A 25,777-nucleotide genomic window follows, 5' to 3' on the forward strand; every position below is an offset into this window, starting at 1 on the left:
AAAGCAGCATTATGATTGGATGCAGGGCAGGCTGGGAACCTGTGCCTGTAGTGAAGGACGAGGAGCGGATCAGAGCAGTGTGGCGGGAAAGGTAAGTAAAAAAAAAATATATATATATAATATTATATTTTTTGTTGTCCTCCCTCCCCCGCCACGCCCTGCACCCCTTTTCCCTTCCATGAGCCGCCACTGATTGCACCCCTCTCTGCCCTGATGCCCCTGGTCTGACCTGCTCGCCCGCACCCTCAGTGCTCAGCCCCAAGAGGAATGAGATCCCAGCCCGATTTACTTAATCAAAAGTCTCTTCATTTGCTGAGTGCAGAGTACCATTAGCTGCTGTGACTCCGACATAAAAAGGCTCCGTTCCCCCCTGCTGGCTCCGCGTCTCCTACATGCCTTGCAGAGAAATAGCACCTTGCCGCATAAGCAATGAATATTTAGCCGAATAACGTTAACAAAAAACCCAAGTTAAGCCTCATCCCAAGCTGTTAAAGCTATTATTTTGCAGTAGGTGACACCCCGTTTAACATGGAGCATATTGTTAATAGTTATGGGATTTTATTGAATTAATGAGACCGTTATCAAGTTGCAGCGTGTCTTGCTGAGTTAATTGAAACGGCACAGATTATATAAATGGTATTAATGAACTTTGACTGCCTGGTGCCTCCGCTTTAATAAAGACTGCTCGGTGAGCTAAATGAAGGCAGCAGATAAAAGACCTCCTTCAATTTTGTGAGCCTACAGGCTGTTAGGAAGAAAGACGTTCTTTTGGTCCTTTTGTGTTGACTGCTATGCCTTCGTCTTACTGCGTGATGCAGAATCACTACAGGAGTGACTGTGATGTGTGTAGGCCTACCGCAGTGTCGTAGAGATGGAGGCCCATGGTGGGAGTGACTGTGATGTGTGTGGACCTACCACACTGTTGTGGAGATGAAGGCCAATGGTGGGGAGTGACTGATGTGTGTAGACCTACCACAGTGTTGCTGACATGGAGGCTCCCGGTGAAGAGTGACTGTGGTGTGTGTAGACCTACAGCTCTTTTGCTGACATGGAGGCTTATGGTGGAGAGTGACTGTGATGAGTCTTGGTCTAGTGCACTGGTAGGAGTGACTGTGATGTGTCTAGACCTACCGCAGTGTTGCAGAGATGGAGGCTCATGGCGGGAGTGACTGTGATGTGTCTAGACCTACCGCACTGTGGCGCAGATGGAAGCCAATGGCGGGAGTGACTGTGTGTAAACCTACTTCAGTGTCGCAGAGATGGAAGCTCATCGTGAGAGTGACTGAGATATGTGTAGACCCACTGCAGTGTTGCGGAGATGAAGGCCTATGGTGGAGAGTGATTGAGATGTGTGTAGGCCTACCATACTGTTGTGAAGTTGGGGGTTCATGGTGGAGAGCGGCTGTGATGTGTGTAGACCTACCACAGTGTCGCTGAGATGGATGCCCATGGTGGAGACTGACTGACTGTGGGTAGACTTACAGCACAGTCGTGGAGATGGACGCTCATGGTAGAGAGTGACTGTGATGTGTGTAGAGCTACCACAGTGTCACGGAGATGGAGGTCCATGGTGGGAGTGACTGTGTAGACCAACTGCAATGTCCCAGATATAGAGGCTTATGGTGGAAGGGACTGATGTGTGTAGTCCTACCGCAATGTAGCAGAGATGGAGGCTCATGGTGGGAGTGAGTGTGATGTTTGTAGAGCTACCACACTGTTGCAGAGATGGACGCTCATGGTGAAGAGTGGCTTGGATGTTTGTAGACCTACCACAGTGTCGCTGACATGGAGGCTCATGGTGAAGAGTGACTGTGATGTGTTTAAGACCTACCGCAGTGTTGCTGAGGTGGAGGCCCATGGTGGAGCGTGACTGATGTGTGTAGAGCTACCGCAGTGTGGCTGACATGAAGGCTCATGGTGAAGTGTGACTGTGATGTGTGTAGACCTACTGCACTGTGGCTGAGATGGAGGCCCATGGTGAAGAGTGATTGTGATGTGTGTAGACCTACTGCACTGTGGCTGAGATGGAGGCCCATGGTGAAGAGTGATTGTGATATGTGTAGAGCTACCGCAGTGTGGCTGACATGGAGTCTCATAGTGAAGAGTGACTGTGATGTGTGTAGACCTACCGCAGTGTTGCTGAGATGGAGGCTCATGGTGGGAGTGACTGTGATGTTTGTAGAGCTACCACGCTGTTGCAGAGATGGAGGCTCATGGTGAAGAATGGCTATGATGTGTGTAGACCTACCACAGTGTCGCGGAGATGGCGGCTTATGGTGGAGAGTGACTGTGCTTTGTGTAGATCTACCACAGTATCGCGGAGATGGATGCTCATGGTGGAGAGTGATTGTGCTATATGTCGATCTACTGCAGTGTGGCTGAGATGGAGGCTCATAGTGAAGAGTCACTTTGATGTGTGTAGACCTACCGCAGTGTTGCTGAGATGGAGGCTCATGGTGGGAGTGACTGAGATGTGTGTAGACCTACCACACTGTCGTGGAGATGGAGGCTCATGGTGAGAGTGACTGATGTGTGTAGAGCTACCGCAGTGTGGCTGACATGGAGGCTCATGGTGAAGAGTGACTGTGATGTGTGTATACCTACTGCACTGTTGCTGAGATGGAGGCTCATGGTGGGAGTGACTGGGATATGTGTAGACACACCACACTGTTGTGGAGATGGAGGCTCACGGTGAGAGTTACTGTGATGTGTGTAGACCTACTGCACTGTTGCTGAGATGGAGGCTCATGGTGAGAGTTACTGTGATGTGTGTAGACCTATCGCAGTGTTTCTGAGATGGAGGCCCGTGGTGGAGAGTGACTGTGATGTGTGTAGAGCTACCTCAGTGTGGCTGATTTGGAGGTTCCTGGTGAAGAGTGACTGATGTGTGTAGATTTACCGCACTGTGGCACGATGGAGGCCAATGGTGGGAGTTACTGATGTGTGTAGACCTACCACAGTGTCACTGATGTGGAGGCTCATGGTTGCGAGTGACTGATGTGTATAGACCTACAACTCTTTTGCTGCCATGGAGGCTTATGGTGGAGAGTGACTTTGATGTGTCTAGGTCTAGCGCACTGGTAGGAGTGACTGTGATGTGTCTAGACCTACCGCAGTGTTGCAGAGATGGAGGCTCATGGCAGGAGTGACTGTGTGTCGATCTACCGCAGTGTCATAGAGATGGAAGCTCAAGGTGAGAGTGACTGATGAGATGTGTGTAGACCTACTGCAGTGTTGTGGAGATGGAGGCCTATGGGCGAGAGTTATTGAGATGTGTGTAGGCCTATCACACTGTCGTGGAGTTGGGGGTTCATGGTGGAGACTGGCAGTGATGTGTGGAGACCTACCACAATATAGCGCAGATGGAGGCTCATGGTGAGAGTGACTGAGATGTGTGTAGGCCTGCCGCAGTGTTGCGGAGATGAAGGCCTATGGTGGAGAGTGATTGAGATGTGTGTAGGCCTATCACACTTTAGTGGAGTTGGGGGTTCATGGTGGAGAGTGGCTGTGATGTGTGTAGAAGTACTGCAGTGTCTTGAAGATGGAGGCCCATGGTGGAGACTGACGGATGTGGGTAGACTTACAGCACAGTCATGGAGATGGAGGCTCATGGTGGAGAGTTACTGTAATGTGTGTAGAGCTACCACAGTGTCACGGAGATGGAGGCCGATGGTGGGAGTGACTGTGTAGACCTACTGCACTGTCCCGGAGATGGAGGCTCATGGTGGGAAGTGACTGATGTGTGTAGACCTACCGCAATGTAGCGGAGATGGAAACTCTTGGTGGGAGTGACTGTGATGTTTGTAGAGCTACCACGCTGTTGCAGAGATGGAGGCTCATGGTGAAGAGTGGCTATGATGTGTGTAGAACTACCACAGTGTCGTGGAGATGGAGGCTCATGGTGGAGAGTGATTGTAATGTGTGTAGACCCTACCGCACTGTTGAGGGAGATGGAGGCTCATGTTGGGAGTGACTGTGATGTGTGTAGAGCTACCACACTGTTGCGGAGATGGCGGCTCATGGTGGAGAGTGACTGTGCTTTGTGTAGATCTACCGCAGTGTCGCGGAGATGGATGCTCATGGTGGAGAGTGACTGTGCTGTATGTCGATCTACTGCTGTGTGGCTGAGATGGAGGCTCATGGTGGAGAGTGACTGTTACATGTGTAGACCTATCACTGTGTCGGAGATGGAGGCTCTTTGTGGAGAGTGACTGTGATCTGTGTGGAGCTACCGCACTGTCACAGAGATGGAGGCCCATGGTGGGAGTGGCTGTGATGTGTATCGACCTACCGCTCTTTTGCTGACATGGAGGCCCATGGTGGAGAGTGACTGTGATGTGTGTAGGCCTAACGCACTGCGACCAAGATGGTGGCCAATGGTGGAAGTAAGTGTGATGTGTGTAGGTCTAACGCAGTGTCGCAGAGATGGAGGCTCATGGTGGCAGTGACTGAGATGTGTGTAGACCTACCACACTATCGCGGAGAGTGATTGAGATGTGTGTAGACCTACTGCACTGTCGCGGACATGAAGGCTCATACTGGAGAGTGAGTGTGATGCATTTAGACGTACCTCATTGTGGCACTGTCTCTGGGACTGAGACTCTAGGTGAAGAATGATTGAGACGTTTACTCCTACCACTCTACACTTCCTCTAGGATTGAGATTCTGGGTGGAGAGTGATTGTGATGTATTGGAGCTACTACACTGTGGTGGTGTCTCTGCGATGGAGACCCTCGTTGGAAAGTGAGTGTCATGCTTTTAGATCAACTGCATTATGGTGCTATCACTCAAACGGTTGGCCAAGATGGAGAGTGATTGTGATGTGTGTAGACCTACTGCATTGTGGTGCTGTCGCTCGATCCGAGTGTTGAGGTGAAGTGCTTGTGATGTGTGTAGACCAACTGCATTGTAGTGCTGTCTCTGGGATGTAGACTAGATGAGTGATTGTTTTGTGTGTAGACCTACTGCATTGTGGTGCTGTCGATCAAACTGAGAGCCGAGGTGTAGAATCCTTGTGATGTGTATAGACCAACTGCATTGTGGTGCTGTCTCTGGGATGTAGACTAGATGAGTGATTGTGATGTGTGTAGACCTACTGCACTGTCGTGCTGTTGCTTGAACGGAGAGTCGAGGTGGAGAGTGGCTTTGTGTGTAGACCAACTGCATTGTGGTGCTGTCGCTCGAATGGAGAGTCCATGTGGAGAATGCTTGTGATGTGTGTCGACCAACCTCATTGTGATGCTGTCGCTTGAACTGATAATCAAGATGGAGAGTGATTGTGATGCCTTAAAACCAACGCTCTGCAGCACTGTTGCTGGAACAGTCTCTAGGATGGAGAGTGATTATCATGTAGTTACACTTGCACCTACCCTTTCTGATGCTGGTGTCAGAACAATGGTGCATTTAAGCTTTGGAGACAAGCTGGACCGAAGGCACAGGTCATAAAAAATGTTTACAACTAGAAAATAAAGGTTGGGATGAGTCAAACTGCATGACTTCAGTCTTAAAGTGGATGCTGCTATGGGATCTCTAGGCAGTACAAGATTGGTGTATTGAAGTTCTCAACCCGCATCCTAACATATTCGAAGTACTAGTGATTCAAGGATGTCCTATTGGATAGTCTTTTATTTCCAGAATGGGATTAGTACCATATGAAGCAATAACTTAAAGCGAAACATGTTCATGGCTTCCTAATCTTCTGTCTGCTTTGTGTGATGCTTTCTCTTACTTTGCAAGATTCACAAGATCATCGACTGGTCTCAGTCTGGGATTTTCAACATTTCACACTTCTGTCGTGGTACCACCCTTATGTGCCAGTGTTTGTGATCCTTGGAAAACTCCTGGGTGCGTGGAAGAGTGATTGGTTTGCATTCTAGCCTTGCTTTCCATTCAAGGCTGCATCTAGTCTCTCTGAATTCTCTTCCCAGTCGACCCTTCTCCTAGAAGAGGACACCTGTGATCAGCAAAGCTTCTCCTAGCACCTTGTCATAGCAGCAGCAAGGGTACTGTTGAGCATACCGGCTCTTGCTTCCTACCGTACATCACCCCTTCCTTACTCTGTTTTATTGCTCCCTCTGCTATACTTTATCGAGTTTTATCACATCCACCCATGGTACTTGTGATGTATTCTTATTTAAATTAAAAGCATAGTTCTTCTAAATATGGAACAATATGTGCTTGGCGGTTGTTTTGCTAGAGACTATCTAAGAAAGTACACTGAACACTTTTTGAAAATGTTGTGATTGTCTACAATGATTAGGGAGCCTCAGTATTTTGTGATTGGTGTATATACCAAAGCTCTAGCAGGTCCAGTCCTCAGCTGTCCTCCTAATGTGCCCAGTGATATCGCGTTCTGCGGTGGAGATTGGCCCGTCTCCATCGCAGCATGTACGGTATGGGGTCTGGCATCCCTCAGCATCTTTGCGTCACTACTAGGTCCCTTCCATTTAAAATGAGCCAATCAGTGCATATTGTCTGATTGTTGGGAGGAGGATGATAATGGCAAAGAGATAAAGTAACCCTACAGATTACTTTATCCTCTTATGTCTGCCTCTTTCTAAGTTGTGGGTGCATCCTCAGCGTTCGAGTGTAAGAGGCAGGAGGAAAGGGAAGGCAGTATTGGGCAGCTTGTTTGTAAGCAGAGGTTTGGGAGAAGCTTCTCTTCAAGTCTAACCACTCGAGCAGGAAGTCTGTTGTGTAGTGATGACAAAAATGTGTGTGGTGCCACTCCTTGGCATTCATGCTCATGGCAGCCGTGGCGCTTTGAATCGGCTCGCTTATGTCAACTGTTTTACTTCTCATTTTCAATTTATGTGGCAAGAAAAGTCCAGTTAGGAATTTACAATGAGAATAGCTCTAATGCGAGACCCGTTGCATTGCAAATGCTTGTTGGTATTTCTTATGATGATATTTGATTTAGCTGGTTACTGCACTGGGTTGTCAAACCTGATATTTTGTTTGAAGTTTAGGGACCTGAGGAGGCATTGGTTGAAGAAAGAAGTAGTGTGTGGAGCCTGGGAGGCTCTGTGCACAGTCAGTGCCGTCAGGGGAGTGAACCCCGGACTAGATTCAAACGTTCTCTTGGGTGAAGTTGGAGAAGTCTTGCGACAGGTCTGTGGTAATTCCCTGTTTCTCTAGTACATTCTGAAGAGCGCATCCTTTAACTCATTGGGTGACCTGGACGAGGTGGTTACGTCCGCTGCTGTGGTGCTCAGACGCCAGGGACGTAACCACCTCGTCCAGCAATGAGCCCACAGGGGAAGCGCCAGCGCTCCCCGAGGGCCTCACACCCCCCTCCCATGGGCAGGGATGGAAGGGGATTCGTTTCCACCACAGCCGCTCCCCCCCCCCCCCCGAACCCACCAGTGATGTCTGATGACGTCAGCGAGCGATCGTGCGCTGACCTGATCAGAGGTTGCCTCCTGTCGCCCTGGAAGAATGCTTCGAGAGCGATCCAAGGAGAAACAGATGAGTTTCTCCTCAATCTGTTTCTCCTCGGTATGGGGGTCACAGAGGCATGAAAAGGGAAGAAAAAGCTTTTCCTCCCCTTTTTTGTGTCTCTGAGCATTCCTGCAGCACGATCAGCATTCCTGCAGCACGATCGCCGATCGTGCTGCAGGAATTCCACTAGACACCAGGGATTTGTTTGTTTGGAAATTGTCATGAGGGGAGCGGCCTCTTGGGCAAGGGTCGTTCCCCAAAGGAGGGCATTTTATCTAAGGCCATTTCTGCCCCCTCTGCCCCCAACCCTCTGCCCCCCTGCGCACTGCCCCTCTCCCCCCCCCCCCCCCCCCCCAGGGGTGGGGGGGGCAGATCAGCCTATATTAACACCAGGGATTTTTTTTTTTTATTATGTAAGTTTATAAGTGGAGCGACCCCCTTAGGCAAGGTCGCTCCCCAGAGGGCAATTTCATTATTAGGCCTTTTCAGTCCCCTCTGGGGGCAGATCGGCCTATATTAATTCAGCTGATGGGGGCAGAAGCCACTAGACGCCAGGGATTTTTTTTTATTTTTTATATTGGCATAAGGGGAGCGACCCCTTTAGTAACAGTCGCGCCCCAGGGGGCAATTTCTTTATTAGGCCTTTTCTGCCCCCGGGGAGGGGCAGAAGCCACTAGATGCCAGGAATTATTTTTTTGGTTTACATTGATAAGGGGAGCGACCCCTTAGGGAAGGATCGCTCCCGTGGGTGGCAAATTTGTTTAAGGCCATTTCTGCTCTCCTTGAGGGCAAATCGGCCTATTTTAATTAGGCTGATCTGCCCCCAAGGGGGGCAGAAACCACTAGGCACCAGGGATTTTTTTTTTTTTTAAATAGATGGGGAGCGACCCCTTAGGCAAGGGACGCCCCCAGTGGGTGAGGGTTATTTTAGGCCATTTCTACCCACCTTGGGGGCAGATTGGCTTATTTTTGTAAGGCTCATCTGCCACCCAGGGGGGCAGAAAGATCACCAGACACCAGGGAAGATTTTTTTTTCTCCAAATAAATGGGGACAAAGTTTTTCTACCCTCCGGTTGGCAGATGGGGCAATTACCCTCAATCCACTCCCCGGGGAGGGGAGGGGGGCAGAAGGCCTACTAGATGCCAGGGAATAAAAAACAAATAGTGGGTGTTAGCTACCAACCAGTATGGGCATGGTTATGCCCCCACCCCAACTGAAGGGGCTAACAGGCTTTCAGCTCTCCCCCCACACACTAAAACATCTTATTCCACAGCAAGCAAGAGGACATTTGATTATTTTGGGGGTTGGTTTTATGTTTAGGCCATGAGAGCTTGTCTAACTCTCAAAATTGTCCCACTTGGAATGTTGAGTGCTGCACTTTTTGGACTTTGGGACGCTGCCATGTAGAAAAATCCACAAGACCTAGACACATCTGAAAACTAAACATCTGGGTGAGTCCAGAGTGGTGTGCTACACATGCACCCTGTCACCATTTTCTTACTCACAATGCCCTGCAACCCTCCAACTTTGCTGGAAATCACACATTTTTCCCACATTTTTGTGATCGAACTTTCCGGAATCTGTAGGAATCCACAAAATTCCTACGACCCAGCATTGTCGCATCTATACCGATAAAAATGCTGCCCCACTTGCAGCCTGAAAACCTTTTTTTTCAAACTGCCCTTTTGGACCCGCTTTCGTTCCCCCTCATTTTCGACATGTTTTTGGCTCTTCCCCGTCACAGGCACTTAGCCCACCTACACAAGTGAGGTATCATTTTTACTGGGAGACTGAGGGGAACGTTGGGTGGTAGGAAACTTTCGCCGGTGCGGTGATCTCACACAGAAATGTGGGGAAAATGTTTTTTTTTTTTTTTTTTTTTTTTTTTTTTTTAGCTAAATTTGAGGTTTGCTTAAGATTCTGGGTAAGAAAACACTGGGGGATCCACGCAAGTCACACCTCCCTGGACTCTCTCGGGTGTCTAGTTTTCAGAAATGTTTGGGTTTGGTAGGTTTCCCTATATGGCTGCTGAGCCCAGGACCAAAAACGCAGCCACCAAAATGTGAGGAAAAAGTGTTTTTTGGCCAAATTTTGAAGTTTGCAAAGGATTCTGGGTAACAGAACCTGGTGAGAGCTCATCAAGTCGCCCCATCCAGGATTCCCGAGGTATCTAGTTTTCCAAAATGCACAGGTGTTGTAGTTTTCCCCAGGTGCCGGCTGAGAGAGATGCCAAAATCCACAGCTAGGCACTTGCCAAAAAACACGTCAGATTTCAATGTAAAAATGTGATGTGTTCATGTTGAGTTTCCTGTTGCGGGCATTAGGCCTACCCTCGCAAGTGAGGTACCATTACAAATGAGGTACCATTTTTATCGGGCGACTTGGGGGAACACAGACTAGCAGAACAAGTGTTATTGCCCCTTGTATTTCTCTACATGTTTTCCTTCCAAATGTAAGACAGTGTGTAAAAAAAAAAAAAAAAAAACATCTATTTGAGAAATGCCCTGTAATTCACATGCTAGTATGGGCACCCCAGAATTCAGAGATGTGCAAATAACCACTGCTTCTCAACACCTGGTCTTGTGCCCATTTTGGAAATACAAAGGTTTTCTTGATACCTATTTTTCACTCTTTATATTTCACCAAATGAATTGCTGTATACCCGATATAGAATGAAAACCCATTGCAAGGTGCAGCTCCTTTATTGGCTCTGGGCACCTGGGTTTCTTGATGAACCTACAAGCCCAATATATCCCTGCAACTAGAAGAGTCCAGCAGACGTAACGGTATATTGCTTTAAAAAATCTTACATCGCAGGAAAAAGTTAGAGCAAAACATGGAGAATTTTTTTTGTTTTTTTCACCTCAATTTCAGTCGTTTTTTATTTAATCTGTTATTTTCTATAAGAAAACCTTGTAGGATCTACACAAATGACCCCTTGCTGAATTCAGAATTTTGTCTACTTTTCAGAAATGTTTAGCTGTTCATGATCCAGCATTGGTTTTACACCAATTTCTGCCACTAACTAGAAGGAGGTTAAAAGCACAAAAAATAGTAAAAATGGGGTATGTCCCAGTGAAATGCCAAAATTGTGTTCGAAAATGTGATTTTCTGATTCAAGTCTGCCTGTTCCTGAAAGCTGGGAAGATGGTGATTTTAGCACCACAATCCCTTTGTTGATGCCATTTTCAGGGGGGAAAACACAAGCCATTTTCTGCAGTCCTTTTTTCCCCATTGAAAAAAAAACAAAAAAAAGATTTGGGTGCTGCAGAGGCCTTTGTTACGCCACTGCTGCGGGTGAGCCAGGCTGAGGTTTGCCCCGCTGTTTAAGCTGCATCTGTGTATTTGTTTGTCGGTGTGTGCTGCTGCTGGGGTGACACTTATGTTCTCTTTGGGGATTACACCTCTGTGGGCACTGGAGGCTGCCCGGCTTTAGGTAAGCGCTTGCTAAGCACGCGCTTACGTTTGCTTACAGAGCGTGTAGAGATGACTTCTTAGCACAGTAAATATATGTGCAAGGCCTGGCGAGAAGGGAGAATAAAAAAACATCTGCATTCGTGTCTGCGTCTTTTTTAGGACCAGAAAGAGATGAGTATTCATTCATGCATGAGAGTATCGGCATTTTTGCATCACAGCCCCGAATGAGTAGTAACAGAGGGGCTGAGGTCAGTGTTAGGATTCTGACGTGGATTGTAGTGGAAGCAAGTCTGAGATCTCAGGCCTCGGCCATCGTAGGTAAGACTGACAGGACATCCCTCGGTGTGAGCAGTGGCGAGGCGCAGTGTGGACAGAGTCTGGTCTCTTTCACTGTGGTTGGGCCCGGAGATGCTCAACAATATCCCCCACAGATGCAATAACCCACCGATCTCTGGCACCTGTGATCTGCAGGCTCTACACCCCTGTGTGGACCGGAAGGTGTCAATCACTTGTCATTGCTGTGTTTATCACGCGTCAGTCCTTGGATTGCAGAAAACACAAAAGTGGACCGGACTGCAGGAAGACGTGACTTGGCTCTGACAGCCGCCAGAGATATCTGGGTCGGTGCAGGTATCCCACCTCGCACCCGACGAGGGCGTGGGTGATCGTCGTCCTTGTTTCGGTGGGGACCTATCTGAAGATCTTGCGGAGCATGCGGAGGGTGTAAAAGCAGGAGGATGAGACAGCTTTGACTTGCTAGGTTATGGTGAGCGCTGAGTCTAGCATCAGAACATCTGGTTTGCAGACTCTACAGCTCTGCGCCCCAGAGTTACACGGAAGTCTCTGCCATAGATGCATTAACCCACTGAGCACGCTGGCTGGCATTAAAACATCTGGTTTGCAGACTCTACAGCTCTGCGGCCCAGAGTTACAGACAAGTCTCTGCCATGGATGCGTAAACCCACTGAGCTCTGGCACCTGAGATTTTTAGGCTCTACAGCTCTGCGACTCAGAGTTACTCAAGTCTCCGCCATAGATGCATTAACCCACTGAGCACTCTGGCTGGTGTTAGTACATCTGGTTTGCAGGCTCTACACATCTATAGTCTGTATGTAACTTCTCCAGTGATAGGTGTGACCAGACCTAGAGAGAGCCTTTAGCGCGCTGCAGTATATGGATCAACCTTGCGCGTGATATCCCACTCTTTTAACCTACAATATTGCTTTTTTTTTTTTGTATCTTGTTTCACTTTTGTTACTATGTTCGTTTTGTTTCTGTATTCTAATCTTTACACTTGAGTGCTTTAGGGCTGCAATCTTTCATTTCACGTCTGTTCCCCTATTTTTTTATTTATTTTGTGATTTGTCTTTTTTGTAGTTTTAAGTTTACATTATTTTCTGGTCTCTAGTTCCATTACCTCTGATCTTCCTTCGTCTTCAGCTTCTTCTGTCTCTCAGCCTTGGTGTCTGTATCTGTAATTCTCTTTTCATTCATGCTGTTTATTCTTTTCCTTTCCCTTATTTTCTGGTCCCTTCTCATGCTCGACTCTTTCTTTCACTTTATTTTAAAAAAAATTACTTTCTTATATTTTTCTACCTTTCCCTGCTGTGGTCCCTCGTTCATTTCCTCTGTCCCTTTCAGTTGTATTTCCTCTAACAGTCTCATCTCGTTCTACACCTGCGTGGACCGGAAGGTGTCAGTCACTTGTCATTGCTGTGTTTATCACGTGTCAGTCCTTGGATTGCAGAAAACACAAAAGTGGACCGGACTGCAGGAAGACGTGACTTGGCTCTGATAGCAGCCAGAGATATCTGGGTCGGTGCAGGTATCCTGACCCAGGATGCACCCCCAAGATGTCGGGGTTTGCCCTTCATACTCAGTAGACACATAAGAATCCACACACAGTAAAAATCTTACAGTCAACCTGGATAAGACGAAAATAATGGTGGGGGGGAGAAAGGGGGCAGTTTCCTGGTACCTGGGAGGTGAAAAAGTAGAAATAGTTGATAAATCTAAATATCTGGGTATGTGGTTGGACCCTGAATTAAGATGACGAGAACATATCGACTCACTAAAATCCACGGCCTTAACATCAGTTTGGGGATTAAAGCAATTTAGTCGGAAGTACAGAGGACCGGCTCTTCATCCCATACTTTCTGCCTTTCATGCCATGGTGCCACCTCAATTTCAGTATGGGGTGGAAGTTTTAACTCTTGCTGGGAAGTCTAATTGGGATGCGGAAGAGGATAAATGTGTGAAACGCCTGCTTACGCTCCCCCCCCCCCCCCCCCACACACACAAGAATGATCCAGGCCATAAGTTCTGAATAACAAATGACAGCGTGGAGTTACCAGGGAATACAAGCCTCATTGAAATTTAGTTTGAGTCCGTCTGAAGAGGGTATCCCCAAAATTGCATGCCCATGTAAAAAGGAAATAAGGAGAAGTGATCTGAACTGGGCCTCCCAAGTGAGAGGTCAGCTAGAGAAGATCTTTGTTACTTTGGGTTTAGCCGGAGATCAGTGGCATCAGTGGCGCAGAGGAGAAATCCCTAAGCAGGAGCTGTGCAATAAAAGTGCCAGAGAAGAGGATTTATGTTATTTGGAGGGTAAAATATCTACCCAGTTCATGGTGCGTGGGTGGAATGAGGATATATTTCCCTATATAGAGGTTTTGCCTAATCCCAAGTTAAGGAATACGGTGTTAAATTTCAGGGTTTTTCTAAACCCATGCTATATGGATTTGAAAACAGAAGCCATATGAGGGATGATCTGGGCCTATGTATATGTGGCCTCAAAGTAAAATATGGTGCCCAACATATTTTATTGGATTGCTTGTGGTTCTTAGATGAACAGAAATGGTTTTTAAAGCCAATTTGTAGGGAATATAATGTTGTTATTAACTGGGATCAAGCTCTCAACCTGCTGGTAGATACGAGATTTTTGAACGTGACATGTGCTCTAGGCCGATTTAAAAAAAAAAAATACTGGGTTGCTTAGTGTGGATTTCTGAAGTCTTGAAAGGGGTGAGAGAGCTAGTGTGCGAAGTTTAACTATTCAAAGGTAGTTTTACAAGGATCAAATGGTTTTTAATTACTGATTATATGGTAAGGAATATGCAAGTGTTATCTAATATGTACCTAGGATTAGGAAGGCTCCCATTCCCAAGAAATTAAATTTGTTGCATCTTTGGGTGTTGCAAGGATTGCTGTTGTACTGTATAATGCTGTCATGTATGTTTTATTAGAATCATGGATGATGACACTCCTATTTTTGTGTTTTGAGTATATTGTGTTTGAAGTAATGATTTAATTGTGATTTTAATTGACTTGCACTATGTTTTAGGACTACGGCCGAATAAAGCTTGTTTTAAACATCAGCCACAGTTTGACAATATTCTGATGCACCAATCAGTCGGTCTCTCCCCTGTGCAGCCCTATGCAGTCTTTACATTTTTTGTTTTACCTGAGGAGACACTGCTGATGTCTCGGGATCCCATCCACACTCCTGCCATGGCCGTGAACTACTACAGAGTTGACTCAGCCAAACCCGAGCTAGCACTGCCCTGGTTCTCTGAGTGTGTACTCCATCACTGACCTTCAATGCCACACCTTGTCCATCACTCCACACAGTCCTTGGATCGGAATGAGAAGCTGGACTTAGCCCTCACTGACCTACTCTGGGTCTTGGTGCATTCCTTCGCTGACCCTCAGTGCCAAGCCTTGTCCATTGGTCCACATCATCCTTTATATAGAATGAGAAGCTCGACTGAGTCCACACTGACGTACCCTGGGTCTTTGAATGTGCACTCCTTCGCTGACCTTCAGTGCCTTGTCTCTGTGACCATACAATCCTTGATGCAGAAGGAGAAGCTGGACTGAGTCCACACTGACAACTGACGTACCATGGGTCTTTGAGTGTGCACTCCTTCCTTGACCTTCAGTGCCACGCCTTGTCCATCTGTCCATACCGTCTTTTATATAGAATGAAAAGCTCTACTGAGCCCCCACTGAGGTACCCTGGGATTTCAATGTACAATCTGCTGACGTTCAGTGCCACGTCTTGTCCACCTGTCCATACCGTCCTTTATGTAGAATGAGAAGCTCGACTGAGCCCTCACTGACATACCCTGGGTCTTTGAAAGTGCACTCCTTCGCTGACTTTCAGTGCCATGCCTTGTCCACACAGTCCTTTATACAGAATGAGAAGCTGGACTGAGTCCACACTGACGTACCCTGGGTCTGTGAGTGTGCACTCCTCTGCTGACCTTAAGTGCCACGCCTTGTCTTTGTCAGACCATACAGTGTTTATGTAGAATGAGAAGCTGGACTGAGCCCACACTGATGTACCCTGGGTCTTTGAGTGTGCACTCCTTCCCTGACTTTCAGTACCACGCCTTGTCCATCTGTCCACACAGTCCTTTATATAGAGTGAGAAACTGGACTGAGTCCACACTGACAGACCCTGGCTCTTTGAGTGTGCACTCCTCTGCTGACCTTCAGTGCCATACCTTGTCAATAAAGTCCTTTATATAGAAAGGGAAGCTGGACTGAGCCCGAACTGATGTACACTAGGGGCCAGATGTATCAAAGGGTTTTATCCATTCTGTGTCAATGGGAAAATGTTTTGGTACATATGGCCCTAAGTCTTTGAGTGTGCACTCCTTCCCTGACTTTACCACGCCATGTCCATCTTTGCATACAGTCCTTTATATAGAGTGAGAAGCTGGACTGAGCCCACACTGACGTACCCTGGGTCTTTGAGTGTGCACTCCTTCCCTGACTTTTATTGCCACGCCATGTCCATCTTTGCATACAGTCCTTTATACAGAGTGAGAAGCTGGACTGAGTCCACACTGACGTCCCTGGGTCTTTGAGTGTGCACTCCTTCTTTGACTCTAGTTCTACGTTGTCGCTCTGACCTCACTGTCCAGGGTTCATCAGTGCTGGGTCTGAAGCCTGTGGTAACAGCCTGCTTGTCTTCTCCTAACTCCTGTGCCATTGTTCTGATTTCTCCTCCTGGTCTCTTCCAGGGCATGCACGAGCTGCTGGCCCCCATCCTCTTCATACTGCACTGCGATCACCAGGCCTTTCAACATGCCAGTGAATCTGCCAACCCAAGGTGAGCCTTGATTAATTAAACGAAATGTGATCCCTATATCACTGTCAGTGCAAAGGGTGGATCTTGTTAAATGTGTAAAACACTCAATATTTTTCTGAGATCACTTTTTCAGCTGTCTCTGCTTAAGTTACTTTCTGCTTTAAATTCCATTTGCCAGCTCTTGCCCAGAGTCCGCCGCATATGACCAAAGGTGGGAGAGCTGGTGCAGGGCCTGTTCCTAGGCCAGGCCCCGCACTAAGCGCCCGCTGCAGATGACCAAAGCCTGTTTGAGACAGAGCTGGAGCAGGGCCTGTTCCTAGGCTAGGCACCGCACCCAGTGCTCGCTGCACGTGACATGGGTGGGACAGACCTGGAGCAGGGCCTGCTCTTAGATCAGGCCTTTTCCCCAGAGCCTGCTGCTCGTGACCAGAGCATGGGTGGGACAGAGCTGGTGCAGGGTCTGTTCTTAGGTCCAGGCCGTTTCCCCAGAGCCTGCTGCTCATGACCAAAGCATGTGTGGGACAGAGCTGGTGCAGGGCCTCCTCAGCTAGGCCCATCTGCTCATGACCAAAGCATGGGTGGGCCTCCTCAGCTAGCCCTCTCTGCTCATGACCAAAGCATGGGTGGGACAGAACAGAGCTTGTGCAGGGCCTCCGCCGCTAGGCCCCTCTGCTCCTGATCAAAGCATGGGTGGGACAGAGCTGGTGCAGGGCCTCCTCCACTAGGCCCCTCTGCTCATGACCAAAGCATGGGTGGGCCTCCTCAGCTAGCCCTCTCTGCTCATGACCAAAGCATGGGTGGGACAGAGCTGGTGCAGGGCGTCCTCGGCTAGGCCCCTCTGCTCCTGATCAAAGCATGGGTGGGACAGAGCTGGTGCAAGGCCTTCTCCGTTAGGCCCCTCTGCTCATGAACAAAGCATGTGTGGGACAGAGCTGGTGCAGGGCCTCCTCAGCTAGGCCCCTCTGCTCATGACCAAAGCATGGGTGGGCCTCCTCAGCTAGCCCTCTCTGCTCATGACCAAGGCATGGGTGGGACAGAGCAGAGCTGGTGCAGGGCTTCCTCGGCTAGGCCCCTCTGCTCATGAGCCAAAGCATGGGTGGGACAGAGCTGGTGCAGGGCCTCTGCCGCTAGGCCCCTCTGCTCGTGACCAAAGCATGGGTGGGACAGAGCTGATGCAGGGCTCTCAGCTAGGCTCCTCTGCTCATGACCAAAGCATGGGTGGGACAGAGCAGAGCTGGTGCAGGGCCTCCTCGGCTAGGCCCCTCTGCTCATGACCAAAGAATGGGTGGGCCTCCTCAGCTAGCCCTCTCTGCTCATGACCAAAGCATGGGTGGGACAGAGCTGATGCAGGGCTCTCAGCTAGGCTCCTCTGCTCATGACCAAAGCATGGGTGGGACAGAGCTGATGCAGGGCTCTCAGCTAGGCTCCTCTGCTCATGATCAAAGCATGGGTGGGACAGAGCAGAGCTGGTGCAGGGCCTCCTCGGCTAGGCCCCTCTGCTCATGATCCAAAGCATGGGTGGGACAGAGCTGGTGCAGGGCCTCCGCCGCTAGGCCCCTCTGCTCCTGACCAAAGCATGGGTGGGACAGAGCTGGTGCAGGGCCTCCTCGGCTAGGCTCCTCTGCTCATGATCAAAGCATGGGTGGGACAGAGCTGGTGCAGGGCCTCCTCGGCTAGCCCTCTCTGCTCATGACCAAAGCATGGGTGGGACAGAGCAGAGCTGGTGCAGGGCCTCCTCGGCTAGGCCCCTCTGCTCATGACCAAAGCATGTGTGGGACAGAGCTGGTGCAGGGCCTCCTCTGCTCCTGATCAAAGCATGAGTGGGACAGAGCTGGTGCAGGGCCCCCTCAGCTAGGCTCCTCTGCTCATGATCAAAGCATGGGTGGGACAGAGCAGAGCTGGTGCAGGGCCTCCTCGGCTAGCCCTCTCTGCTCATGACCAAAGCATGGGTGGGACAGAGCAGAGCTGGTGCAGGGCCTCCTCGGCTAGCCCTCTCTGCTCATGACCAAAGCATGGGTGGGACAGAGCAGAGCTGGTGCAGGGCCTCCTCGGCTAGGCCCCTCTGCTCATGACCAAAGCATGTGTGGGACAGAGCTGGTGCAGGGCCTCCTCTGCTCCTGATCAAAGCATGAGTGGGACAGAGCTGGTGTAGGGCCTGTTACTACTCTGGGCCCTGCAGCCAGAGGTTTCTGTACAAGCCCAAAAAGCTTTACACAGCTGGTTCGGTGGGACATAGTCTACTGCGCGGCGCAACCCGAGGTGAGACTGTGTGCCCATAGCCCGCTGAGCACACCCCAAGTATGTCCGTACCTAGTTCAGGTGGGAGGGACACTGGCTCAGAGCCTAGTTGCAGAGAGATAGTTGCACATGGAGTAAAGGACTTGCACAGTTAGTTTGGTGGGACATAGTCTACTGCATGGCGTAGCCTGAGGCGAGGCTGTGTGCCCATAGGTGCACACATGCGTCACTTAGCATGTGCACACGTGCTGCACAGGATGTGCACATATGCATCACTTAGCACGTGCGCACCTACAGAATACTGGGGGGGGGGGCTCCATTTTCCTTTTTTTGTTTTTATTATACCTGTCCAAAATGTCAGACGCTACTTAGATCGATAAAGAAAAGAAAATGGTGACAAAACCCCCAGAATAAAAACAAACAAGAACCGCCGCACGGGTGGGTTGGGCAACAGAGGAGCGCATGAAGGAAGGAGGGGGAGAAAAGCAGCGCACAAGGGAAAGAGCAACACTTATCACGAGGGTAGCTTGGAGGGGGCAGGAGAAGCACATGAGAGAGTGAGTAACAAGGGGCAGTACAGCACTGAGTGGGTGATGTCATTTGGCAAGTTGAAAAGCACACAAGGAAGAGAGCTGGAAAACAAACGCACTCAAGAAATGCTTGACCAGAAAAAAACAAGCACTAGGAAAGGCAATATGTCTTGTCTATGCGAGATTGGTTACCTTTGTCATTTTTTTTTTTAGCCATGTTAAAAAAAAAAAAAAAAAAAAGTCTTTAAAAAGTGCTGGCCGAACGTGTAATGGTGCTTTTTTTTTTTTTTTTACTCAGGCACATATGCTGTGCTGCTGCACAATATGGCTTAACAAGCATGAACATAGCCAATAGATCTTGCGTAGGTGAGACCTATTTGCTTTGCCAATGCTTGTTTCCCCCTTGCAGGAGGAGTCAGGGAAAATAAAAAAAGCGGAAAGGGGGTCAAGGCAAGCAAGAACATGGGGGTGAGGTTGGTGGGCAAGCAAGAACTCAGTGAGAGGACTAGGTAAACGACAACGGGGGAAAGTAACCACAACAGGGCAACAACGCAGGGGTGGGGTATACAGCCTACAATCACCTGCACTCTTATGGAATTCTACTACTGAAAATAAAAAAGTGCCTCTGAAAGTGCACAAACATTGGGAGGACACTAGGCACCAAAAGGAAGCAGTACTTGGGCCAAGCTTCAGAGAGAGACAAACCCACAAACAGGAAGTGAAGCTAGCACACGCGGACCAAAGAGAAGCAAGGAAATGAGTCGCAGTGAAGTCAACTAAAGGTAAGCAGTGGGCGGCCCTATACCCCCCTGTAAGCTAACAAAATGTCCCAGAAGCAACAGTGTATGAGTTGCCTCACCTGAGAGCTAAAAAGTAGTTCTCTAGCAGTGAGCAGTGGAAGAATACCAGTAACCCAATCAAGAGGATGGTAAAGAGGATACACTCCATGGGAGGGATTAACACAAGAAGATGGCAGCAAGCCACTGAATAAGGAGCAAAAAAACTGCAGTAAAAACAAAGCCAACAAATGGCAAGCAGTGGGCTGGCCGGAAGGTCACTGAAGTACTCAATAGGTCTTTCCTAACCAGACAGCCTGTGCGATCCGATAGACGAGACCTACTGAGGATCCCCACATTTAGTAAACGTATCAAACCGTGGTTCATACCCCATCATGCACAGTTAATGATCTCAGCATGACTTCACCGATGACGTCCTCTTTGAAATGTTATTCTTACTAGAGTCAACAGTGACTCTTTGTAAGAGGTGTGTGTGTGTATCATTTATAATAAGAGAGGGAGAAGAAAGATATCACGGAGACATTTAGACACCTGCAGGGAGACTGAAAATGTAAGAGGGAGGCGTTTAAATACCCCAGGTAGAAATGCATCAGAGGATGAAGATATGAGAGTAACATGTACGTACCCTCAGAGCATAAGGACAGCAGAAAGGAGAAAAAGGCATTTAAATACCTCGGGTGTAAATATAGCTGAGGATGAGGAAATGAAAGAAACATGTACGTATCTCCAGGGTACAAAGAAAGCAGAGAGGGGAGAAAGACATTTAAATACCTCCAGGTTAAGGTGCAGCAGAGGATGACAATATTAAATGAAACTTGCAAGTACCTCCAGGGTATAAAGCGAGGACAGAAAGGCATTTAAATACCTTCAGGTTATGATACAGCAGAGGATGAGGATATGAAAGAAACATGTACGTACCACCAGGGTATAAAGAGACCAGAGAGGAGGGAAATACATATAAATATCTCAGGTATAAATGCAGCAGAGGGTGTTGGAAAAGTGTGCACTTCTCAAAGGGATAAAGACAGTAGTGAAAGGAGAAAGACGTTTAAATACCTCAGGTATAAAGACAGCAAAGGATGATTATATGAAAGAAGCATGTACATAACTCCAGAGTATAAAGAGAGAAGTGAGAGGAGAAAGACATTTAAATACCTCTGGTATAAATGCAGCAGAGGGTGAGGGAGAAATGTGCACTTCTCTTCAGGGTGTAAGGAGGGAAGAAAAGGAGAAATACATTTAAATAACACAGCATGAATATGCAACAAAGAGGGGGATAGGAGAGGGCAGTTATATACCTCAGGTATAGCAGAAAGCAGAGCACAGGAACGAAAAAAAAAAATATTTTTTCTAATGATGTTTTTGCAGGTTTTAATTTCCCGACTGTCCAGATTTGGGAGGTTTACGATAATTAACGTTCACAGGCAGCAGTGAACAACAACATTTTAAGTGTCACATAAAGTCCTTGAATGAGACAGCACTGTGCACTTGAGAATTTGCTAAAATATCAGGGGAACAGCCCAAGAAGCCAAGTATTTAATATGAGGCAGTTTGAGCTGAGTTTTTAACCTTCGACAAAGGGGATCATTAGGAACACGGCGGTAAACACCGCAGTGTTCATGCTGGCGGTCTTTCTATAGCCCGCCAGCCCCCTTGAGACCCCGCCGGCCGCATAAAGAACATTCTGCTGGGCCGGTGGGCAGAAACCGTGTTTCCGATGGCCGGCCCAGCAGAATGCAGGGCTGGGACATTGCCGACGGCTCCACATGGAGCAGTCGGCAATCCCTCAGTGCGGCGGGTGCAGCAGCACCCGGCGCACAGATCACTGCCCGACCTGCGCGACGGGGCACTGCTCGGGGGCCCATGGCACTGCCCATGCCAAGTGCATGGGCCCCCATAGGGGCCCCGGAGCACCCCTTATGCCAGCCTTTCCCTGGTGGGGGAACCCACCAGGGAAAGGCTGGGGGGAAACAGGGTACATTATCCTGTCGGATAATGTAATCCGCCATCGTCAGGCTGCATGTTGGCGGTATTATTATTTGGCGGTTCAGACCGCCATGCCAGTGGTGGTCTTTTCCGCCACCACCGGCATGGCGGTCTGAACCGCCGGGTTCGTAATGAGCCCCCTAGACTCCAGGGTTGGACTGGCTGTAGCGGGCATTGGGTGTTTCCCCAGGAGGCTGGAAGGGTAGGGGCGGGTTTTGCAATGGTGCTGCAATATCGGCCTCCAGTAACAAAAGCAGCAGTGCTTCACACTGACAAAATTGCCAGGGCAGCTTTAGGTTCCCAGCCCAGCCCTGATAGACTCTGTGGCCCCCTATACAAGCAGCCTGTAAATTCCCCAGGGCCTCAAGACGGTGCTTACCCAGCCATCGGAATTAAACATTTTATTTCACATGAGAATTAAGCAGACAAAAGTTACCCGCTAAACCCTTGGAGGAAAGCATGCATCGGTCGTCTTGGATACGCCAATCCCTGTATGTTATGCACCCCAAAATGTATAATCCCTGTTCTTACAATACCAGGGCCCCTGGCTGTAACTGGGTTTCTGTGGAAGGGAACTAACAGGGATGATAATGGCAAGTTACTGGGGTCCGGTGTCTCACATAGTTTTCTCTCAGTTGTGAGATAAGCACGTGGTTCACTACACTGAAGATGAGAGCGCTGTAGACATATTCTGCCTGGTGAAATGAGAGCGTTGTAGGTACATTCTGTCTCGCAAAATGAGTGCTGTAGACTCATTCTCCCCAGCAAGATGAGATGAGAGCGCTGTAGACACATTTTGCCTGCCAAGATGGGAGAGATGTAGGAACATTCTGCCCTTCAAGATGAGAGCGCCGTATGTGCATTCTGCCCAGAAAGATGAGAGCGCTGTAAACTCATTCTGCATGATATGATGAGGGCACTGTAGACACATTCTGCCTGGAAAGATAAGTGCTTTAGACATATTCTGCCTGGCAGGATGAGAGCTCTGTAGGCACATTCTGTCCGGCAAGATGAGATGAGAGCGCTGCAGACGCATTCTGCCTGTCAAGATGAGAGCGCTGTAGACACATTCTGCCTGTCAAGATGAGAGCGCTGTAGACGCATTCTGCCTGTCAAGATGAGAGCGCTGTAGACACATTCTGCGTGACAAAGAAATCTAAACCTTGGAGAAAAGCTTCTAACCTCCAGGAGCAGCTTGCAGTGCTTTCTAGGGGCGGGCGGCGAGGGGAGGGGAGGGGAGGGGAGGAGGGGGGAATTCATAAAAAAAACAATTACCTGTGTTCCGACTGCCACCACCACGCTGCTCCTCTGCTGCAAGCACCGGCTCCCAGCCTGCCCTGCAGCCAATCCGAATGCTGCTGTCATGCTGCTGTCAGCATGACAGCAGCGTTCGGATTGGCTGGAGCGCCCAGCCAGGGCCCACCCAGGCGGACTGGGAGCGTGCGCCTAGTCTCTCCAGCCCAGCAACACAGTGCCGAGTTGGAGAGAGCCCAGTGTGCATGTGTGTTTGGCTAGCCGGGCAAACATACATGCGCAGTGAGGGGGAGTGCTGAGCACTCACCCTCCATCCCAGTCATAGCCTGTGGACCCAACCATTTTACTATAAAACAATAATAGGTATATTATCATTTTATAGTAAAAGGTCTGCAGCTGCTGCTGCTGTTGGGGATGGGGTTGGGGGAGAACTCTCCTCAGCCATAGCGGATGCTAGCTGCTACTGTGAGGGCCAATGAAATCCCAAGACTAAGACAGAGCAGATGTCTAAGGAATGAGTGATGAAGAGCCCCGAGTGAGCCCATCCTAAGACAGCCTTTGGAGATGCAGGTGGGAAACAGAAAAAGAGCTGGCAGAGCCTCAGCAACTGAAAGCCCGGGTGGGATCCTTGCCACAAACCTTCTATAAAGGAGTGGCCTGTGATACTGACAAGGCCTTATACCACCTGCATTCAGCTTCGGCAAGTGACGGCATCGTGGCAGGGAGGTTTGATCTACTCCATCCGCATAAAGATCCACTTAGAAGATGCAACAATCCCTCTTGGATGGGTCTACGTTCACATCTTAGAGACCTGGTGAAAGCCATGGTCTTCTTCCAGTGGTGTGGTGCAGGCTGGGTTTAGGGCCCACCGCTCCACAGTCCTGAATGTCATCGCAGGAAGGATGATTTTGAATGTGTGAATGATGCAAAAGCAGCATTGACTTCTCTGTGTTAATCTGTGTCGACTTAAACTCTCTTGAGGTAAAGCATCTTAGCTGAGGTATCCCCGCCAGCTATAAGCATTTGTGATAGAACTACTGACACCCACTCAGGTTTGTATCCAGCTGAGCTGCCATAGTGACTTCTCCGTCGCACAGACGTCCTGAATGGCCTGAAGAAGGCTGTCCCCTAGCCCTGGTTCCTCTTTATACCACAGGCCTCCCTAAGGTGATGTGGCAGTATGGTTCCTTTTCTCCTAAATGAAGTGGTAATCTTTTTGCCCACTTCCTCCCCCCCGCCCCATACGTGCAGACAGTCTCTTCCTCTTGGATCTTACCATATCGGTCTCCAGCAGAAAACTGACCAGTTATCTAAGCATTTCAGGAGCATCTACCAATAATTACTGCTCCCAGAGGCAAGGCTAGGATCTTCTTGAAAGGTTCGGGAAAGCGAAAATTTAGGTGGTTCTTAACCCGGTTATCACTGGGAATTACCAAACATAAGGATCTGCATTCAATGCTTTCTGGTAAACTATCTGGGACAGTCTGGTCTACGAAACAAATTGGATTGACACCTTCTCTTGGAAGTTGAATGCCAGCCCTCCAACACCTCAATGGGTAGTAGTAACATGCAAGCCGTAAGAAAGACGTACGAAGTGAACCTTCACAATAAATATTAGAGTATCCCTCTGCCGTGTACAAGAAAACATGTACTCGACGACTAGATGCTACTTCTGTGAAAAGTGACAAAAAGGAAAAATAATCCTTTTGTATGTAACCCTCGTGCATTTTAATAGTGGCATGCTTCGTCATCGGGTTCACCCTGACCCCTAAAAGTCAGGGTGAACTCAACCATATCCCAGGGAGCTTTTTGTATATTAGTGTGTTCGGGGGAAAGTTATTGTAAATAAAAAATCGTCTTCCACTCCCAGGGTGTCCCTTTATTAGCGGGGTGGATGGGAAATAATTAAAATAGACTATAAAAAGGGGCAAAAGGATACAATTGGCCAATGACCCTTATGGTGTCAACATGTTTCTGCCCTATACTGACAGCCATGCAAGGTCCAGGGCCTTCTTCAGAGCGGGATTGTTTAATACTTCCCCGATTACATTTCTGTGATCAGAAGGTGACTCTAAACTTTAGGCATGCAAAGGCAGCGAATATTTGTCCATCCGATCGTACCTGTAAATAAGGAAATATAAATACCAGTGATCTTAGTAGAGCCACTGTGAGTTACGTGTCTCACAAAGAACAGAGCATCCTTTGTGGAATTGCTTTTAAATTGTGTGGTGGGAGATGTCCTCCAAAGTATCTGCCTTGAGTTAGGCATGCGTGGTATCACATACAGAAGGTTACGTATGGTCAGATCCTTGGAGCCTTCCACTGGGGTCAGGAAGCTCTTTGGAAATTTGAGTGTTACAAACCACCCAGCCAGTGGTCGGGGGAACCCCGGGGATCGCGAAGCCTCCTCAGGGGGTCTGCGGCTGCTTACTAAATGAAATAATATTAAGAGACTAATAAAGGGTATATACGTTTAAAAAAAAAAAAAGCAAAATGTGAATCTAAACATTTGAAAATGTTCTCTGAATGTGAAGGAATTTAAAATTGGAGGCTAAAAATTAAGTTAGTGTCGTCGTTTTGATTAGTGGAAACAGTGCAAGTGCATCAAACAGAATAGAATATGGACGATGAGTGACCTCCATTGAATGTAGAAAAGGTCCAACCTTCCCATTAATTATTATTATTTTTTTATATTTGTGAATTAGATAAATGATTAAATATTTTGTGCGTTTGTTTCATAAATGCGTGTTTCTTTACTTTTCGTGGTTCATATAATTGAAAATGCTTAGGATGGGTCCTCCTGCTTCAAGTAAGGACTCAGTGGGGGTGACTCATGGGGGTCCCCAGATTCCAATAGTGATTCATTGGGGGTCCCCAGGTTCCAGTAATGATTAAATGGGGGCCCACAGGAGTCAAAAGGTTCAGAACCACTGACCTATAGTGTTGAACAGGGATTGGGTAATTCCAACCTATTGCCAGACTGCTGTAAGTGGCTCCTCCCAGTTATATTTGAAAC

The 25,777-nt window shown here is 48.4% G+C and overlaps 1 protein-coding gene across 4 annotated transcripts in view; it reads left to right on the forward strand.

The window, feature by feature from the left end:
• Positions 1–25,777, forward strand: part of TBC1D5 (TBC1 domain family member 5) — a 1,391,198-nt gene that overhangs the window by 844,255 nt on the left and 521,166 nt on the right. For all 4 annotated transcript variants that reach the window (XM_069212078.1, XM_069212077.1, XM_069212079.1 and 1 more), the window contains one exon: positions 15,889–15,977. In XM_069212078.1, the coding sequence (XP_069068179.1) occupies positions 15,889–15,977 (89 nt within the window). The remainder of the gene's footprint in view (positions 1–15,888; positions 15,978–25,777) is intronic.

Source organism: Pleurodeles waltl, chromosome 10 (genome assembly GCF_031143425.1).
Source record: "Pleurodeles waltl isolate 20211129_DDA chromosome 10, aPleWal1.hap1.20221129, whole genome shotgun sequence".
NCBI lineage: Eukaryota > Metazoa > Chordata > Amphibia > Caudata > Salamandridae > Pleurodeles > Pleurodeles waltl.